This window comes from Panthera pardus, unplaced genomic scaffold (genome assembly GCF_024362965.1).
Source record: "Panthera pardus isolate Hobbes unplaced genomic scaffold, ASM2436296v1 HiC_scaffold_16, whole genome shotgun sequence".
Taxonomy (NCBI): domain Eukaryota; kingdom Metazoa; phylum Chordata; class Mammalia; order Carnivora; family Felidae; genus Panthera; species Panthera pardus.
In genome coordinates, this window is record NW_026526721.1 from 103053254 (window position 1) to 103074882 (window position 21629).

At 41.9% G+C, this 21629-nt stretch overlaps 1 protein-coding gene across 2 annotated transcripts in view; it reads right to left on the bottom strand.

The window, feature by feature from the left end:
* Window positions 1-4005: 4005 nt before the first annotated feature.
* The window catches only part of PPM1L (protein phosphatase, Mg2+/Mn2+ dependent 1L), a 289314-nt gene continuing 271690 nt past the window's right edge, over window positions 4006-21629 (bottom strand). For both annotated transcript variants that reach the window (XM_019440469.2, XM_019440470.2), the window contains exons 3-4: window positions 11006-11167; window positions 4006-7389 (exon numbers count right to left, since the gene is read on the bottom strand). In XM_019440469.2, coding sequence (XP_019296014.1) covers window positions 7043-7389; window positions 11006-11167 — 509 coding nt within the window. In that variant the 3' untranslated portion in view covers window positions 4006-7042. The remainder of the gene's footprint in view (window positions 7390-11005; window positions 11168-21629) is intronic.

The following is a 21629-nucleotide window of genomic DNA, read 5'->3' on the forward strand; positions in this document are numbered from 1 at the left end:
TTATTACTCTATTTTCTGAATATATGCCTGAGATAAAAGGGCAATCAAAATAACCAATACATGAAGCCTGTTTGGTTATAGTCTTAGAGCCTAAATGTGGAGAGTAGTCTTGCTTAATGTCCCATGTTTCTAGTTTTTTCCCAAATAGCAGGATTTGTACCTTTTCATTAGTACATTAAGCAGTCATTGTTTATTCTTACATATACTAAGACAGACAGAAATTTAAAATTTGCACAAAAGACCTCATTCTCTTGGGCTAAAGATGTCTGAAACATCATTTCTACACGATCGGTGTTTTTTTTAAATTATATGAGCAAATATGGCCCTTTGCATTCTATGGATTAGAAAACCTCCCACAGGTGAGAACACGGAATTACCCTGTTGTTTGTTTTTGTAATTGTGTTTTATTTATTTATTTTTAAAATTGGTTTATTTAAATTCAAGTTAGTAAATATACAGTGTAGTCTTGGTTTCAGGAGTAAAACCCAGTTGAGTGATTCATAATTGTCTGTTTTGAATTGAATACTCACTGGTATTCATGTTGGCATTTGAAAAATTATGTCTTCTAAAATTCGCTCTCTGTTGTAGCTAAGATTTGGAAAGTAAACAGAACCTAGAACAGTGAAGGTGTTTAGAACAGCAATAAATAAGACCACATGTATTCATTTTCATTGGGAAAGAATGGAACAGGGACTGTAATTTTACTAACTTTACAAATAACTCAATTTTCATTTTCTTATTTCAATGTTATCTCCTTAACTTCAGAAAAACCACAAGTATCAGAAAGCATGATTCATAATGTAATAAAATATGCCTTTTCTTAAAATATTTCCTTTTATATTATTCTCTTTTAATTTTGTCTTTTATGTGTTCTTAGAAATGTTTTTCTTTTCATTCTGACTTTGACCATACTGGAAATTAATTTTGCCTTTTTTTAAATTAAAAAAATGTTCAAATTATTTTTCTTAGATGTCATTCTGCCTGTTCTAGCAGTCCTATAAAAGGAGCTCTAGAATTCTGTCTTTCTTAACCCATAAAAAAAGCATTAGCCAATACTCTAAGTAGGAAGCCACTCGTCTGAGTAGGTAAGATGTAGGAACAATTGCCTTCTACTGATCTGTGTGCACGTGTCAGCAATTGCTATTAAATACGACCCATGTATGGCAGAAGACTGATAACACAAATTTTGGAAAACCTGCTTTTTACAGTTTTAGTGTCTGGGTACCCTTAAGATATTCTTCCCCAGTTCCTTGATTACTACTTCTACCATTGTTTCTGTGCGAACATAGGTTAAATTATGCATTGTCAGATATATACAGAAGCAAGTAGAGATAATGCATGATATCATATTTAACCTCTGGAATTTCCTCATGACAGAAGGTGATGGGAGAGTGTGGCTGATACTCCCTCTCCTACAGAGGTAATGAGTGACTCAGGCACGTGGTCCTGCCCTCAATGCTCACCCATCACAATCTGCTGCCAGATCCTTCGCGGCAATCTGCTGGTGCTCAGAGCCAAGGACTCAGGTACTTGGAGGCTTTGAGCTTAATTCAAATTTGGCAAATGTCAGGGGGGATTTTGTAGTTAAATAATACCAGATTATAGGACTTCTAGAATAAATGGAACCACATCTCTAAATATAATCTACACCGTTGCTGCTTGCTTGCTGGCTGGCAGAGTTTTGAGTTGTGAAAATGCCTATGATGATTTGTTAAAATGCACAGCTACTACATGCTCTCTACAAAGTCCTTAGTTTGGATTAATAAAGTGATTATACAGGTGCTGGTGTGGTCATTACTAAGCACATCAAAATTAGTATAAGCATCTCTTAGTTAAACAGTCTGCAGCTTAACAGTGGTAACAAAAAAGTAATGGACAAAGCATAAACATCATGAATTAGCAAAAAATTTACATATTAGAAAACGTGTCTAGACGCACATATCTGACGGAAGCCATGTAGTGTCAACCATCACTTGCCCTCCACCATCTGCCACTTGGCCTGAATAATTTCACTTTCAGTTTTTTACTAGTTTGGATAATGTCCACAGGGTGGGTATAATTCCTGAACAGTGGAGGTAATTCTGAGTTAATGAAGTTACCCTAAATTCCCCGTGCGCCACATTTTGGACTAGATTTATTTCATCTGTTATTTTGGGATTGCCTCTCAGAGCTTCCCAGCACTGCCCAGGCTGAGTGAGGAGTATGGAGCTATATAGTCAAGCCCTACATCTGATGCAAGAGTTGACTTACCAAACTATCCTTTACATAAAATGTGAAAGGTGGGAAAATATGGGAAAGGGATTTTAGAATGAATGAGCTTTGACTGATTCGGATTATATCATTGAATCTAGAAAGAATGACAGAGGAAGGAGAGTAAAGAAGTATTAGTTTACATTTCCATTATTACACAATGGATACATAATTTTAAAAATTGAGTTAAAAATTTAAAATGAATTAAAACCAAGTCTTTTCCCCCTTTTCTATTATTTTAAATATGTATATTTAAACTCTCACGTTGTGATGAAATATAAATCTATTTATTTTGATTCAATCTGGAAAGCCAAGAGGTAACTTCGAAACAGAACGGAAAGCTCTTGGAATGAATCTAAGAAATCCCTAGCTACAGCAAGGCTCCTACTTATTATTCACATGGAAGAAGAGAGAAGTTTAGAGCTTCAGGTAGGACTGCTGGGCTTCTGTTATCAACAGGAGGCTGCTGATGGGCTTATTAAGTCAGACTGCTTCTTAACACTGCTTTCACTGACAAATCAGTCTCCTATGTGAAAGGACTTGTTTCAAAATTGCGAACTGTACTGCTACTACTAAGAGTCACAGTGAATGAGAAAACAGTAATGTTACCATATACCAGAATTTCCAATGTGGGTCCTATGGAACACAAGCTCCTTGGAATGTTACTAGGTGTTAGTCAAAAAAGTTTCTCTGTCCAAATTAATCTGAAAAACACTGAGCTAACTTAAATTACATTTGTGGTATATTCCGCACCCCCCTCCCCGCCCCGCCATAGGACATTTAAATTAAAACCTTCTATGTGCTTATAAGCACACAGTATGATAAGATAGTATGTTTCCCAAACTCATTTGACCATGGAACCTTATATTTGGAAGAGCACCTCCATTTGGAACTTAGGTTCTATAGAACACACTCTGGGGAACACTGGATTCTATTACTCCTGCCATGTTCAGCTAAGTAGCTCAAAAGTCTAGATACCAACAATTTAATCTAGAGGCAATTAAATAGGCCCCAGTGTGGTATCTAACAGTCATGTCATTTCTGCAGAGCTGGTTCAGGAATGCTGGTGTGACAAGCTAAGGCAATCTGGGGAGAATATTATGGGAGGATCAGTCTAATGATGATGAGTCAAAGGAAAAACAACTTTTCTGAAACCATTAAAGAATAAAGCTTTATCCACAGCATGTATTCTTAGACTTTCAAATGCACTACAAAATGTTGCCCTTTCTAAACCTTCTTCATTGACACAGCTGTAAGAGCATTCGATCTGGCAATAACTCGGGGAGAAAAAAAATCCAGAAAATCAAGGTATACCGGGCAAAGGAAAAAAGTGATCACTCCCTTGTGTATCTTGCATGTACTGCCAGTGATCCAATTCAATAATGTAATCAATTTCCTAGAATTACTTCAGTTGGATTGAAATGATGACCTGTCACTCTAACGCAATCCCGTATGCACAAAATGTATGTGGGTTGAAATCATTACAGTTGCCTGAAATAAGCCCTGTGTTAAATTATCCAGATTGCCTGTGCTCCTTTACTCTACAAAAAAAATACTCTTCGTAATACCCTTATCACATAGACAAGATTCAAGAGGCCAATACCTTTTATCTACCGCAAGGAATAGAATGTAGCCATTGGTTACCAGTAATGTGTACATCTGTGCACAGTCATGTTGTATTACAATAGTGACTTCAGCGTTAAGTGCCTTGGACAAGTTGGTCACATAAAATGAATGCAGATCTTAGGAACTAGCTTTGGAGTTTTTAATGTAAGTATTGTTTATTCCTTTGATTAAAGAATTGCAAATACAATGAATTTTTTAAAAAGTTTTCCTATCTTGTCCTACCCCTGCCCCTAATCCCAACCCATGTTAAGAGTATAAATTGCCAGTGGAGCAGAAGCAGAGCAGTGCATTGATGAGGATCTGGGCTTGGCACCTTGCTGGGGGCTCATAAGCATGTGGTCATTCATTCCCAACTTCATTTTTAAAAGACCGCAAAATCATCCCAAAATTTGGCACCATGGGGCTATTGGCAATGCGAACTCGGGCTAGGGAGTCTGGGCGGCCTCGTGTGGTAATTCCAAAGCTTTGGCAGTGCTGTTTAGGGAAGTTTCACATGCAAACTCCTCAAATCAATTTCCCTAAAGGCTAGATTCAACTTCCCTTGTCCCTAGAAAATGAGCCACAGGGCACCCCAGGGGTGATGTCTGTAGACCCTAAACAGCTGGACGGAGGGTCAGAGAGAGCTCCAGGACAGGGGAAGGAAGCAAAATTCTCTAAGTTTAGACACAGCTATTAATAAAACTGCTACTATTTTGCCTAAAATGTCTATCTTTGAAAAATCTACAAGCCAAAGTGGGAGGAAAAGAGGCAGAAAGAAAGGGAGTAGGAAATACACACACACTATGTGGTTAAATTCAGAAAGGAGTTAATTCTACAAAGCAAAATTTGGAAGCCACCTTGTGAACCTCAGCTGGGGGCTTCCCCAGGCATGCAGTCCTGCACTTGGTGCTGCCTAGGAAGACATCGCGCAGGGTGAACAAACAGGACTCCACTGTGGCTTTGCTTTTTTGTCTTCACCAAAACATTACTATTTTCATTTTAGACAATAACAATGATCATGGAATTTCATAATTTCTTTGTCTTGTTATGATGAATTTTAGGGTTAAGTTAAAAATAAAAAAGGAAAACGGACTGTGTAGCACAACATGCTGAAACTGCCTGTTCCTGGTGGGCTTTGCTAACTCTCCAGAGTCACAATGTCCTAGATCTCCAAGCAAACATGGGCTACCTGGCTTGACTGTCCCATCACTGAACACAACCAGCATGACTCCTACATTCCTCTCCTGACCCCCACCCAGATACACACATCCAAATGCTCACTGTCTCTCAATATGCAAACACTTCAATCTAAAATGGTGGCAGATATTTTGTACTAGAACATTCTACAGCTGAAAAAAAAATCAGGGTTCTGATTCTAATGTTGGAAATTCTAATGTTACAGTTTACCAAAGTGAGCCAAATCTCTTGGGAAACCATTATTAATTCTCACTGCAGTCAAAGAAAGGTAAGTGCTTGGAGGAATCAAGACAGGGTGTGCAGTCCTTGGCAGCCGCAAGGGAATCTTTTCATCCTCCCAGGTCCTCCCTTGGAACCTGCTTCCGGAAAGCTGCATAGTTGAATAAGGGTGGGGCGGGGAGGGGAGGAGCACCATGGACCAGAGGTGGCCAAGCAATAGGGCCTTTGAGAAGCTCTAACGACAAGTGCCCACTTGAGAAGGACAAAACCAGGTGGACACCTTGACATTTCAGACACAGAGGGATGGAGACACAACAAAAATCTTGTTTGGTTGCTTGAGCCACATCAGCCAGGCAAACAGGATGACCCAGCATTTTCTGTCCATTAATTTATACAATACTGATATTGGAAACATGACTTTGGAGATAGGAAATGAAGAGCAGCAAGCTTTGCACAGAAATAACTCTGAGCCACTTAACAATACAGGTTTGAGCTTGAATTCCCAGCCAGCTGGGTTGCCTCGAAACACAGGGCGGGGCGGTGTGGGACGGATTGTATTTCTTTGGGGAAAGCTACCTAGTGTGGACGGTGATCTGCAACCAAATGTTACTGGCTGCTGCCTTTCCACTGTCAAGGAGAAGCACCATGCCAGCATTTTATCACCAAATGCCAAACCACACTGGGAACTGTGTACTGGGCTTAAAGGAACACACACGCAGTTCGAGGCTGCTGCTTCTCTGAACACTGCTTGAAAGATACATGAAAGCTAATAGGATAGCCGAGGAAAAAAAACCCGCACAAAAACTGGCCGCTGGAGCTCAGTTCAGGGTGGTGACCTCACCAGCTTTCTCTCCTAATGCAAACAGTAGATTTCCCAAGAGGCACTGTGACTTATTTGGCCACTATTTTCCTCTACCCTTAAAGACTGAAGGAATTATGGTATTGTGATTTGCGTTACTCATCTCCCCGAACAGGTTTCTTGGTAAGACAAAAAATCGTGGTGTCTGGTGGTGAAGTTTCACAGCTGCCTATTACATAACGTAAGGTAGAAGCAAAAGGTTAAGGTCATGCACAATTAGGATAAACGCACAAAGACTGGTCAGGTGGTACACAGAGTCTATTTAACTAATAAAGGAAACCAGGGGAAAAGGTTATGTCTGCTGTGCAGGCGGCTCTCATCCTCCCCACTTCCCTCAGTCTCTAAGAGCGGCCACGGAATAATAAACCATCCCAAATCTGTGTCTGGGCTGCTGCTGGGCAGAAAAACCTGGGCTCAGGAGGACAAAGCACTCTCAGGATAGCTCTGCCTCTCAGCAACGGGCATTGACACATTAGCCCTGACTCACAGGGGACACTGCAGCCTGTCTCCTGCAGCTCTGGAGGCCTGCTCTGTTCACGGCTCTGAAGAGAGGACAAAGTCTGATGCCTGGAGAACCCTGTAAGAGATCTTGAAAAGAATCTCAAATGGGAGAATATATGGCACATATGCCATTCACTTCATACGTGTGAATCTACAGCTATATATTTATATATTTTCAACATCGGATGAAAGACTTGGAAAAACATGAAGAAACCATTTTCCAGCCTCTTGGCTACATTGGCTGAGAGCACCCTCTGTTCATTACTGCATATAGACCTATGGCCACCAGGGAGGGGGAATCCCATGTCTAGGTAGATGATCCTAATTGTAACTCCCACGCCTTTCACTACATTAAAAGAGACCAGTGTGTTGAAAGTCCTTTAGTCTAAGGCAGACGAAACCCTGAGGGGTTCACTGCTCTTCTGTTTTGCTGCTATTCCTGAACTTCACCACCATGACTGTTATATTGTCAGGGCAGCCTCTGTAAAATGACTGTAAAACTATGCTCTTAGCCCCAAAATGAGGTTCATCCAAGCGCTCCTTGATGAATCGAACAGCTTCTTCATTGCTGAAAGCATCCCAGAGGCCATCTGATGCCAAGATCATGAACTCGGGCTGGAGCTTGTCCAGGTCAAAGGTCAGGATATCTGGGTCTGGGATGACCACATTGAGATTTTTCAGCGGATAATCCCCCAGGGATCGAGACATGGCCAGGATTCCCTGGACCCTCCAGGAGCCATTGAAACTGATAAAACCACCTGTAAAGACAGAAGGAGCCCATTAGATTGACCAGCCATTATCTCACACACACGGCAGAGTCTGGGTGCATGTACAAAAGGCTCATCTATTGCATGTGCCCCCCTCAGCTCCCCTGGCACTGCCAGGAGAGTATTCCACCACATGACTTGAGGTTTCACACTCTACCAGTAGATCCTCACGTCCTCAGCTTTAGCATCTGAAAGGCTCTGAGGACTATATCAACATAAATATTGAGGGTAGGAAGATACATATAGGTGAGGGCATTGGTTTTAACTCAACAACACCTTGATGGACAGTAGGGAGCACCAGGGTAGGGATCAATGACAATGGCAAAAGAGTGCTGAAAGGCATAAGAACGGGAACCAGAGACCCCCACTGGGCTACTTCATTTAGCTCAAGGCCACCCTTGGGTGCATCTAGATCTCAAAACAACTCCCCAGATAGGATCAGGATTAAAGAAAGGTGTATTTTAGCACAGTGGTTAAAAGCTCAGGCTCTCGGGTTGACTGCTTAGATTTGATTCTTGGCTCTGTCACTTGTAGCTATGTGTCACTTCAGACAAGAAGCTCTATCTCTCTGATTCTAGGTTTCCCTGACTACAAAGAGCAGGCAATAATACTACCTATTCTATTGACTTGTGAGAAATAAAGGAGTTATTCCATATAAATCATTTAGCACAGTGCCTGAATATAACATGCACTCAATATTATCTATTATTATTTTTTCTTGAAGGGAGCTAGAACATTATTCATTCACATATTATTTGTCGGATATTTATTAAATGTATACTCCATGCAAGGCAATTTACAGGCTATAAAGTTATATAAGATCCAGACCTTTCTCAAAAGAAGTAGACAGTCTAGCAGAAAGGAAAAGCCACATGTATTGACAACTGTAAGCACAAAGCAAAGATTTCCTTGAAATCTTGCCATTTGCACAACGTGGATGGAACTAAAGTGTATTATGCTAAGTGAAATAAGTCAGTCAGAGAAAGATAAATATCACATAATTTCACTCATACATGGAATTTAAGAAACAAGACAGATGAACATAGGTGAAGAGAAGCAAAAATAAGATAAAAACAGAGAGGGAGACAAACCATAAGAGATTCTTAAATACAGAGAACAAACTGAGGGTTCCTGGCAGGGTGTTGGTTGGGGGTGTGGGGGGGGATGGGCTAAATGGGTGATGGACATTAAGGAGGGCACTTGTTGGGATGAGCACGGAGTGTTATATATAAGTGATGAATCACTAAATTCTATTCCTGAAATCATTATTACACTATATGTCAACGAACTTGGATTTAAATAAATTTTTTAAAAAAAGAAGTATTCTTTCAGGGAGAAACTAGCACCTGCTAAATGCTATAATCAGATGGAGAAGGAGCAATGATATCTTTGTGATAGTCAGGGAGGAGTGAGCAGTAAAGCTGGGCTTTGAATGACAGGTAGGACTTCTATGGGCAGGAATATATGAGAACATTCCAGGAAGTGTGGTCTAGTGGGCAAGAGCATGGGCTCCAGAGTCCACGTCCTGGGTCTCAATTCTCGTCTCACCATTCACTAGTTGTGTGTCCTTGGGCACACATGTCTCTATGAGGTCCCACTTCCTTGGTTGTAAAATGAGGATAACATCACCAATCTCATAAGGTAAGTAAAAAGAAAGCATATGTAAAGAACCAGTTTTGGCTCCCAGCACAGTGAGCAAACAACAATAAATGGCAGCTGATACCATTGCTGTTGTTGGAAACAACAAAAGGAATGAAGACAGATGGACCAACATGTATTTGGCCCAGACTGGTCGCAGTGTATTGTTATGCTAAGTAGGACAGGGAAAGATGTCCTGAAAGGAAGGCTGAGGTCAGAGAAAACACACATAAAGGTAATAAAACCAATCACTGTCCCTTAAGCCTTGGTATAAAATACACCCTTGACACAGCCGGTTCGATTAACTTCCTTGGAGACTGTGTCCAAATTGGCTTCTATAAAGCATCCCTGCAGGGTGGGGGTGCAGGTGTTGGGTCTGGCAGGGATGAGGAGGAAGGATAAAACGGGAATGCCATTTCAGAAGGGCACGCTGGATGCTATGATGACATTTCAAGGTATCATGCATTGCACACACACCCTTGCCTGTGTTTACACGAGCACAGAATAACTGTGTCGTAAGTCCAGGGTTGCAGTGGACTCACAGGGAAATGGTGTCTTTGTAAGTAAGGAAGCCAGCAATTTTGCTCATATTACTTGCAGCTGGACAGATGCTCCTAAAACATCGTCTGTTCCATCCCACCAACAAAAAACCTGACCAAAGCTTTCATTAAAAATTATTCTGCATCTCAAGCAGTCACTGAAGCAGAAGGTTGTAATAAAATTCAACACTTTTTGACTCAACAGTACAGCTTCCTACTGTGAAAACTCAAATGTTGATTAGGTTCTGGGCAGAAGCTGACCTGTAGAGACTGAGAGTCAACTGCAATTACCCTGGGCAGCAGGGGCCCATTCTGGTTAGAGACCCAGGGTACGTGAGCTCCCCTTGGACAGCTGGGTCTGCCGCCTGGCATACTGCACAGAGCCTACATGCCTCACTTGTCAGTCTGCAGAGGGAGGGACTCCTCCTTTCCACAGCTAGAAAAGAATCCCTCCAAAGTGAATTATGAAAATATAATCATCAACTGATCTTCTTCCTTCAAGTCTCTGTCCTAATGTCACCTTGGTGAGGACTATAGTGACCACCCCTGACACTCCCCATTCCTTTGCCTGCTTTGTGTCTCTTCATAATGTTTATCACTTTGTAATATACTAGATAATTTACCTATTTTTACTTATTTATTGTTAATGTCTGTCTACTCCATTCCCCACCCCATCCCAATTCCAGAATATAAGTTTGTATCCCCAGCCTCTAGATATAGAAAGAAATTAATAAAAAAGGGACACCCCCAGCCCCACCCCAGAATATTTACTTGTGCCAAGCACTCACTGAGTTAGGTGCTGGGAGCAGAGAGAGGAACAAGACCAAATTCCTGCCCTCAGAGAGTTCACAATCAGGAAGACAGGACAGATAGGAGAGCCAAGTATGTCCATACATTGTGAAAGGTAACCCGATAGGTTACCCACATAGGATGCTGGGAAAGATGAAGGGGCACCTAATCTAGACTGGGGGAGCCTTTGGCGCAGTGACAGGGCAGACTTCCAAAAGGATGCCTTTAAACTGAATCTTAAAGGACAAGTAATCGTTATCCAATGGATGGTGGGGATGGCACGTGCAAAGGCACAGAGCTACCAGAGACATGGTTCATTTGGGGAATGGTTAGTAGTTTGGGGTGGCTGGAGGAAACAGAGTATGGCAAGCAGGTGCCCAAAGATCTCGTTAGCCTTTAAACAGGCAAAGGGCTTTGGGGGGGCCCTTTTGGAATCTTTGGCCTTGAAGAAGGGCAAGTTCCGTGGTCATTTGACAAGATATGTCCCAAAGTTAAGTCTCAGCTACCTCAGCACCAGCCTCTGTGTTCATCTACTAATCACTGGGTAACTGAACATCTCATCCCCCACAGGCAATCCAAGCAAGCCACCTTGTTCACCGAACAGGATGGCAGACAGTCCTTGGAGGTATTCACAAGCTCACCAGCTCTCTTTATCCTCTTTCTTTCTTTCAGTTGGTAAGGCTTATGATCATGAGACAAAGGAATGGCGTTCCCATCCTTGTCACACAGGACCCCTCTTGAGTCACCCACGTTGGCCACAGTGAGGTCCTTATCTGATAGCAGAGCAATCAAACACGTTGTACCTGAAAAACAGAAGAGAGAGGGGCAACGTGAGAGGTCAGCAGTGCATTGAGATTCAGCTATTTCTCCGTGTTACTGGATTCTTCAGTCATTAAAACTGCTCCTGCTGGGTGAGAATTTAACTCCAGACACTCTGAGAATGATGGCTGTTCACTTCAACAACACTGATCAAATCTGACAGTCCATTTTCTTAACCATGTTAGAATGTTACTGAAATAAGCTAGGATAACATTATCATTTTCCCAAATCATTTTTGTTTCTGCTCCTCTTAATTTAAACACGTATCACATTTAAAAGGATTAGGAGAGAGTCCAAATCAATTTGAAGCTTCAGACAATTGATACATATTTTTTGCTTCTCATTGGTGCCTAATCTCTGTGAAGTCCCAGAAGGTGGAGAGGATAGGGGTTGTGTGGGCTCCTCAGCTAGAGGGGCTGGAAGAGGCAATAAATGACAGATGCCAACAGCCTGATCTTATGGCGTCATGGGGAGCCATGAAGGAGCTGCCTATACAAACTTGCCTACACAAAGTCTGATGGCAAAGACTGGTACCCAAAAACAGATCAGCTCCAGGGTGTGATGGGGACAGACTATAAAGGGAGAAGCAAAAAAACCCTACAGTGATGATAGAGATGAGATCGAGATAGATGGGAGGTGGGGGGTTGGGGTGGTCAGAGTCAGAAGGGAAGCAAGACTGATGACCTGCTTGCTTATACAAGACACAAAAGGACAAGCTCTTCTCAAACCATTCTTGAAATGAGAACGGGTAAGAGCAAATAAGAGTTGGACAGTCCTAGTCTACTTGGAGATTGCCCTTATTTCCCACCTGGTGTCCTCTGCCCAGCTCTTTCCATTCTCCCTCCTCCCTTCTGACAATGTCACTGAGTATGCAAATACCCACTGAAATGCACAACCCATTAAGCTGTAGCTTCAAACTGTTAACGCCTTTCCTTGTTAAAATTATCCATCAGTGTCTTCATTAATATTTCCCTCCTCGTTTAGAAGGTTATATTCTATAACAGAATGTAAACTGCATCTAAACGGCTCTTTCGTCTTTACAGAAGAAGAAACAAGATTGAATTCTTAAATGGACGTAAAGAATAAATGCAGCTCAATATCAAGAGCAGGGAGAATAATTAGCATATTTAGCATATTCGGGTATTATAGTTCAGTTTGAAATTCCATTCTCAAGGCTATTTAACTCAAAACTGCCTTGATCAAAAATGGAAATACATGAAATATTGGTTAACTCAGGATTTCTGATATGAAAAGCTTTGTAAAAGAGAAAAAAGATTAATCTTAGGGATTATCCAGGCAAATTGCAAATCTTTTACCTTTAAAAAACACTATAAAAATGAAAATGTAAACACAAAAATAATTCATCAATTAGAAATTGTTATTCTCAGTTTTTGATATCAGTTGCCTTTTGGTCTTGAACAATCCTCACTTTCTCCTCAAGAATCTGATTGGGTTAACATGTCTAACACAATCAGAGAATATAAGGCACATTCTTAAAGTATGAAAGGTAAAATAGAAACATTACTTTAAAGGCGCCCGGTGGCTCAGTCAGTTAAGCATGTGACTCTTGACTTCGGTTTAGGTCTTGATCCCATAGTTCATGAGATTGAGCCCTGCATCAGGCTCTGTGCTGACAGTGCAGAGACTGCTTGGGAGTCTCTCTCTCACTCTCTCTCTCTCTGCCCCTCCCCACTCTCTCAAAATAAATAAATAAACTTAAAAAAAAAGAAATATTACTTCATTGGATATTGCATGGCTTGAAGGCAGTGCATTCTCTTTGGCCCTCTTCCCTTCTCACTCTGCACACTCTGAGAGACCATGTTTTTGACCTCGGCCTCCACTACCATCTAAGCCTGTGCCACTGGCATGGCTGACACTCCCGAGGTCCATACCAATTGGTCTGTAGGTGTTTCCACTTGCCTGTACTGCAGGGGGTCCAGGGAAGGGCTTTGGGCCTTCCTGTGAGGGAAGCAGGTGGATCCACCTGTCTATGGGCCCTTTTCCCACCCCATTTCAGCACAGCAGCTCTACACCCACCTGTTAGCTGTCCTGAGCTGCCAGGTAAGTCTTTTTTTTTTTTTTAATAAAAGAGGAAGGGAGAGGTCAATCCTACAGCTAGAAAAAAAAATTGATATTTAATCGTATATGTGATTAAGAATCACAGAAGGATTTTAATCAGGATAGTGTCATGATGACATATGTGTTCTAAAAGATCATTTCAGTGGCAATATGGAAGATAAACTGGATCCAGGGAGAGAGAAAGAGATAATGAGCATCTGAATTAATGTAGATAGAGGGTAGGAGACAGATTATATAAAACCTAGAGAGGTCATAGAGAGTGAGGGAAATAAAGGAGAGGGGGAAACGTCTAGGATAATGTCCTACTATCTGCATGGGGGGAACTGGGTGCTCCATGGATAAGGATTTAAGGGGAGGTCTGCTTAGGGCTTCTGGGAAAGGCTTTCTCTGTCACTAATGGAGACACAACAAAGAAAATGACCCACTTCTTTGGTCCCGTGTTGGCTCATGTGTTTCCCAGAACTGTGGCAGCCATCTTGAGCCTCAGGGTCAAGGCACTCTGCTGAGGAGGATAGAGCAGAGAGATAAAGAGCCTGAGTCCCTAAGACATCACAGAACTGCTGAACCAGCCTGAAATTGACTTGTCCTGTGAGACATTAAATATCTTTACTGCTCATGGCTTTTTAAGTTGGATTTTTCTGTTCCTGGTAGCATCCTAACTGATTCAGGGGTTTATAGTCCAAAAAAGGGGGTCTAGGGATAGATTTAGAGTGGTTGCTTTTCTTTATTCACTTGCTGTTGGATATACTTAAGATTCATGGCCTGCCAATTCCTTTGTCAAGAACACAATTCCACTGTTTCTATGGGTAAAAAAAGATGTACCTCATGAGCTGGAGTTCAGCAATTTACTGCTTTGAGACAGTGGGGGCTGCTAATGTGAGCAATGGAATCTCAGACCTGGCCAAAATGGGCGGGCCCCAGATGGTGGAATTAGAGCTGCAGGCTGTTTTTCAGATCACTGAAATGACACCCCTCCCCTCTCTGTAGAAACCTGCCTGTATCTGGGTGGATGCCCAAGCATAATCTAAAAACTCTGCTTCCCTGGGCCACCTGGGTGGCTCAATCGGTCCGATTTTGGCTCAGGTCAGGACCTAATGATTCGTGAGTTTGAGCCCTGCATTGGGCTCTGTGCTGACAGTGCAGAGCCTGGAGCCTGCTTCAGATTCTGTGTCTCCCCCTCTCCCTGCCCCTCCCCTGCTTGTGCTCTGTCTCTGTCTCTCTCTCTCTCAAAAATAAATAAACGTCGATGAATAATATTAAAAAAACTGCTTCCCTGTAAGCAATTTATCGATTGGGCTTTGCAGTCTTAGTTTGGGATTACAACAGACAATTTATAATGTAATATTCCTTTACAGTACAAACTACCTCGTTGCTGAAAGACTCCCAAAAAACACTGTGTCTAAGAGAAAATGGACAAATCATTGTTTCTTTTGTTCATGTGAGAAAATAACACCTCTCAAATTTTGGCTACAAGTTTTGATATAAAAGATTTATTTCACCATAGCACTATATCAGATACCAGATTCTGGCAATATTACTTAATACCTCAGGATGTTTCTACCTCTGATGTTTCTCATCTAGATGAGAACTTAATTGCAAATCTGGAAGATATCTTGGAAATTTAACCTAGTAGCCTCACTTCACAGATTAAAACAATGAAAAAAGTGAATTCACACAGACTAGACTTCAATGTCCTAATTGAATGAGGTCTGGCAAGCTATTTAACTTTTAAGCCTCAGAAAATGGCATCTAATGTAGTTACTTTAAGCTAGGCGTAATCCTTGTTTTTCTAGTCCTCATTCCTGACATTCAATCCATCATTAAGTTCTGTCACTCTTACCTCTAAGATACATCTTAAACCCTTCCAGCTCTCCTGTTCTCATTGTGTTCACTCTAGTCCAGGCCACAGTCATTTCTAAGTACTGCTATTTCAGCAGTCAGGTGAAAAACAATGATGGCCACATCCTGCATGGTCTGGCCCCCACCTAAACTATCCAATGTCATGTCATACTACTCTTGCCCTTGCTTTCCCTCCCTTCTGTTGCCCAAACATGCCAACCCTTTTGTTGTCCTTAGACCTTTGTACTCACTGTTCCCTCTGCCTCGTATATTTCCCCATCTTTGACACTGGCTGACTAATGCATACAGTGATGTCTTAGTTCAAGTGTGACATCATCCGAGAAGCCTTCTCTGATGGGGTGATCTCCCCTTTATTTCCCTTATTGCCGTCACAACACACACTTATGTAAATATCTTGTATATTTATTTAAACTAATTAATACCAATCTTCCCCTGTACGATGTAAACTTCACAAGGGTAAAGACACTGTCCGCTTGTTTTCCCTACTATAATGCTGATGTCTAGCACAGCAGCCACTCAATATTTGCTGAATAAACGAATTAGTAGATGAATGGATAAATAATCACACGCTATCTCTTTGATCCTGAGCTGACGTATGCTAAGCTTCTGCAGACTTGCTCTGAGCATGTCCACCTCATTCAATAATACAATTTACACCATCTTCTGGATACCACCACAGCAGGGAGACTTAGCGGTAGCAAAATATATATTACACATTGATCAAAACATGTGGACCCTCCTATACATGTATAACCAACCATGCACACAGGCACACTGCCAATAACTAGAGAGAGCTTCCAGCCCAGGAGCGTCCCGAGCTCTTCCCTCCAGTCCAGGCTCCTGGTCCAATGCAAATGAAACATGAGTAGGGTTTCTATCCTCACCATGCCTTCCAGAGCCTTGGGAAGTGATAAAAGTGCCTCACGGTGGTCATTACGTGACCAATCTGTGTCTGCTCCTGACTTCAGTTTGTAGTTGAGCAGAACAGACATGTTTTCATGTTGTCCTGTGAATTTTCATTTTCTTTAGGGAAAACCCACAAATGCTAATTATTCATTAGTCTATTCTTCTAAACCAGCATTCTCTCCTCTGATTTAATTCCTGGTAGGCAAAGTAAAGGTATACGAGAAAACCTCTTCTGGACTTATCTAAATACTACGGTTGGATAATATTAGGGACTTAATTCACTTGGTGAGTTGAGCTTGAGAAAAATGTAAATCCTAATGAAGGTTAAGTAACGGGTTAGTTCAGGTACCTTTGAAGACCCTGGTCATCAATGTTTTTAAACTCAATTTAGTTAATAGCAAAGTAGTAATGACAATTTATTTAGCACTCTAAATGCCATTAAGTGGCTCACAAACACACGTGTAGTTGATTTCCTAACTCTTCAGTGGGGGTGAGACAGACTTTATTCCTCCCTTTGAGCAGATAGGAAAATGAGACACAGAGGCTTCAAGTGTCTTACCCATGGTTACACTGCTCGATGCATATGCACTGTGGGACTAAGTGCCTAAAAAACCAGAGAGTCCAGAATTACTACTCTAGTAATGATAACAATAATAGACCCCAATGATAACTTTTCATTATAATGCTAAACATTTACTTCCATTGTATAACTTAATCTGCCTGAGATAAGGCATAATTATCCCCATTTAACAGATGGGGAAACTAGGTCTCAGGATAACCCCCTGTCCTGGTCACATGGTCACATACCTGGACTGACTTCACCAGGCCACACCTTTGAACAATCAGCACTTCTTCCTGTTCTAAGCTGGTCTCTTCCTACTCCCAGAAGTAAAGATTTCTGTGACCTGTTTCTACACTTCTGTGTTTTGAAGAGTCCCCATCAACTTGCCCCCTTTCGCAGTATATGTTGGTACAAGTCACAAAAAAGTTTGTAGATCAGGAAAAAATTTAATCATGTGACACGAGCTTCATTTAATATAACTGTGACTGTATAAACTTAAACAAAGCTGGTACACTGAAAATGCTCAATAATGAGCAATCAGAAGGCAGCCTCACCTCTCTGAAATAAAAAACCAGCGGCTGGGATTAGTTGACCTATAGGCTCTTTTCAATTTTCATGTTCTGCTGATCTTGATTTGGAACTGCAAATTCCAATGCCTTTAGAAAAGTAGGACAGGTAGAAGAAAAAGCCCGTGGCCCTCTTGGAGCAGCTTTATCCCCCTACTTTTGACAGGGCCATGGGTTCTGAAATACCTTCTGCTCTAAGGGCAGGTGTGAGGATAAGTAACAACTGAAATCAGATTTAAGTGTCAGGCCCACAACAGGGAATGTGGGTGGGGCTTTTGGCAAACTGGAGAACACACGCTAAGGGGCAGCAGATCCTTAGCAATTAAGGCCATTGCCATGTTGGAATGTAGGCCCCTTGTGAATAGTTCTACAAATTAAAAAAAAAAAAAATTAATGTTTATTTATTTATTTTGAGAGAGGGGGTGCAAGCAGGGTAGGGGCAGAGTGAGAGAGGATGAGAGAGACACAGAGAGAGAATCCCAAGCAGGCTCTGTGGCTGGCAGCGCAGAGCCTGACTTGGGGTTCGATCCCACAAACCATGAGATGATGACCTGAGCTAAAATCAAGAGTCAGATGCTTAAGCGACTGAGCTACCCAGGTGCCCCTGAACTCTCCTGATTTTTAAATGTTGGCAACTTTAAAAAAAAACAAAACAAAACCAAACCGTGCAAAGAAACAAAAGACACTGTGGGTCAAATGATTCTTTGACCCATTAGACTAATAGCCTCTTTTTGGGCCAGGGTGACCCTTTCTTATTCACTGCTCTGTGTGTACGTATTTTAATTATAAAGTCCTTTATCAAAAATTTTTTAAATGTTTATTTATTTTTGTGTGAGAGAGAGACAGAGACAGAGAAAAAGAGTGAGTGTGAGCGGGGGAGGGGCAGATAGAGAGGGAGACAGAACCTGAAGCAGGCTCCAGGCTCTGAGCTGTCAGCACAGAGCCCGACGCAGGGCTCAAACTCATGAACTGAGAGATCATGACCTGAGCCGAAATCAGACACTTAACCGAATGAGCCACCCAGATGCCCCGATTATAAAGTCTTTTAAAACAAAATGCTTCTTGCAATACTTATCGCTCTATTCCATAATAGTGCTTTGTACACTGCACAGACTCCTAGCACTAGCAGCGGTGTTAAGTATTTAGGTAACATGAGGTGCTTTTATAACATGTACTAATGGTAGCATTTGTACAATTCACACTTTGTGCTTTGTAAATATATATATTCTAACCATGTAAATATTCATACTCTTATTTAAAAAATATATTAACAGAGTATCTAGGTGTTGAGATTTTAGACCACTTCATTTTCTTTATACCTTTCTGTATTAAGATGAATGTAATGTCATTTAAAACCCAAATGTATTCAAAACACTTCAGGAGCATATCCACTGCATAAAGCCAAGTACACAAGACATGAAGGAGGAAAAGCAGAACTGACAATCTCGTACAGGGGGAAACAAAGCCCAGGAGAACAGCAGTGACAACAGTGACAGCACTCCTGCCCGCAGATAGTTCAAATTCAGATTCAGATTCTACCATCAGTGACACACAAACTAGCCTCAGCTGCCTTTAGGCCTCCCCCTCCCCCACCCACTGCTGAATAGCCTCACCTCATCTCTGAGCAGGGCCACCTTCAACTTCTGCTCAGAGCAGAACTCCCTGCCCTGGTGCCAATCAAAGCACACTACCCTCAATCCCTGGCGCTCCCCACCCCTGCTTTCTATATGCACACAGCTATGATTTAAAAATCGGAGTCATGAGAATCCTTTTTTCTGAAAGTTCACCTTACCACATCATTTTTCTTATGCAAGTGACACTGCAGTTTGATTTTTTTCTGGCAGTGGGAGAGGGAGGCTGGGCAGAGATGGGAGAACTGGGTGGAATTAACTTGGTTTAGGAGCCACATAGTGACTCCCCTCTGTGGCATCAAGTCTTTTGTAAGAGAATAAGGAAAAGTGCCAAAAGGGAGCAAAAAATTGGGGGTGGGGTGGAGAAGAGGTAGGGGAAGCGGATGGGGAGAAGGGGACATACACACGCATACATTTGTGGGTGAGAGAGAGGATTTCATTGAAGGTGTTAACAGTCTCAAGGCCATTCAATATATGCAGCATGGGAAAATCAACACATTTCTAGGATGAGGAGAAACAGGGTTTATCTTGTAAAGTTTTGACAATGAATGTTAGCTCAAGAACACAATTTCAGGGCCTAGACGACATCAGGGCCCGGTGACTGACAGAAATTATATTGGTGAGCAGCAACATATTGGAAAAAGAGCAGGCGAAGCCAGTCATTAATGAAAGTATCATGGGGAATGATAAGATCACTGTCAGCAGGGACTTCCAGTCTCCACCTCCCACAGCCAAAGCTGTGAGGAGCCTTGAAACACAGATAAAGTGCCAGGTAGTTTGTAGATAAGACTCCCCGGTCTCCAGCCCCTGTCTGCATAATCTTTAAGTCCGCCAAAGTTTGACCTGCTCAGAGCTTGTTCACCAGTCTTTCTTGTAATAATTAATGCCATGGCAGAGACAGACCTGTCAGGGACAACCTGTTGTCTGGAAAACTAAAGAGCGAGCTCTAATCTTTCCTTCTTCATTCCTTTTCTCTTAGACAAGAGACTAAGATTCTGACTAAGGACTGCCTGAGTCCTTGCACCCCCTGCTCTAAATTCTCTCAGAGGCAGGCCCTCGTCAGCATTATACTAATATGTGTCACTGTCCTGGGAGAATCACCACTCATTAGTCTACCTCAGTGCAGAGAATTACTGAATTAATACTAATTAATGATTCATACTAAAAATCAATAATTCTACTATAATGAGTCTTGTAGTAATGCGTCTGACAGTTATTTTATGCTCTGAGAGCCTTGAGTGGAAAGTGACTGGAAAGAGATCTGTGTGTGTAGAGAGGCTTGTGCTGACCAAGTGATGAGAACTATCACATACTGACCACCTACTATGTGTCAGGCCCTAAGCCCAGTCCTTGGCATATACAATTTCTTTCATTTTAACAGCCTATAAAGTCTATTATCCCCATTTTGCAGATGATAAGACTGAGATTCAGGGATTAGCCCAAGGCCACACAGCCAAGCGAGAGGCGGAACTCACCTACTGTTTGCCAGAGTGTTCCAACCTTGAGGCAGGCCGTTACTAGCTCATATTTAATGTTTTTGTGCAAACCAAAGAAAGGTATTTCTTCCTTAAGACAGTTTACCACCAACTCCATAAAATAGCTAGAAGTACATATTCAAACTGATAATAACCACAGTGTGAACGGTGCCTTGTAGCACTCATGTAGTCAAACCTGCACAATGATACAGGGACCCTGCTTCTAGGCTGTATCCTGCCCTGCCCACCCAGGAAGAAACCTACCATGGAAGAAGGTCACTTGAGAAATTCCAGCAGAAGAGCATATCAGAGGGTTTCTACTTCACACAGAGTCTGGCAGCAGCCCCAAAGCAACCTGAAGAGTGAAATATTGGTAGCAACATCTCTAAGGCCACATCTGAGTGTTACTGAGAACACATTAAGGCCTTCTTTACTCAAGAAGGCAGAGTATCTCTGTGGGCTTCCAAAGAGAGAAAGCAGTGATGGGACATGCCCATACACACCTCCCACAGCTTCTGTGAGTCCCTGGGCTGGGCACAGATAGGAAGCTCTCCCAGATGGCATATTTTGGGTGCTCCCTTGCAACCCAAAGCTGCCTCAACTCCCCCTCATCACATTCCAGAGGACAGAGTGGCAGAAATAACATTTTGTGAGAAAAAGGTCTATTACAAATCACGAATTTTCATTTCCTAGGTGAGATTTTTGCATAAGCAAAAATTTCATCCATGGACTGTGACACTGGCTGAACGTGAGCCAGTCAACTTGATGACAAATTCTATTATTTTAAACCCTAGTGCTAATTCTAAAAAATTTCTTTTAATGTTTATTTATTTTTGAGAGAGAGAGAGAGAGAGACAGAGAGAGAGAGACAGAGAGAGACAGAGTGTGAATGGTGGAGGGGCAAAGAGAGAGGGAGACACAGAATCCGAAGCAGGCTCCAGGCTCTGAGCTGTCAGCACAGAGCCCAATGCAGTGCTCAAACTCACACACCGTGAGATCATGACCTGAGCTGAAGTCAGACTCTCAACGGACTGAGCCACTCAGTCACCCCAAACCCTAGTGCTAATTCTAGATGTAGGTATACTTGGGCTTTTCCTTGGCAAACACATAGTAATTAATAAGATGACCAGTAGAAATAAGAAACAGTGTATGAGTGCCAGAAAGGTTTTTTCCACAAATGAGGTGTGCCACCCTAAATAGGAAAAATAATCTATTTAATGGGGCAGAGGAAGTCATAATTCAAGCTTTTAGAGTCCGATGGAGTATTCATTTAATTTTCACACCTCCCCAGAGTTAAAATATAGATATGTTGTCTGATGCTCTTGAACCCTGTTTTGAAATTGAAATCTTCTTCAACTTTACTTTCA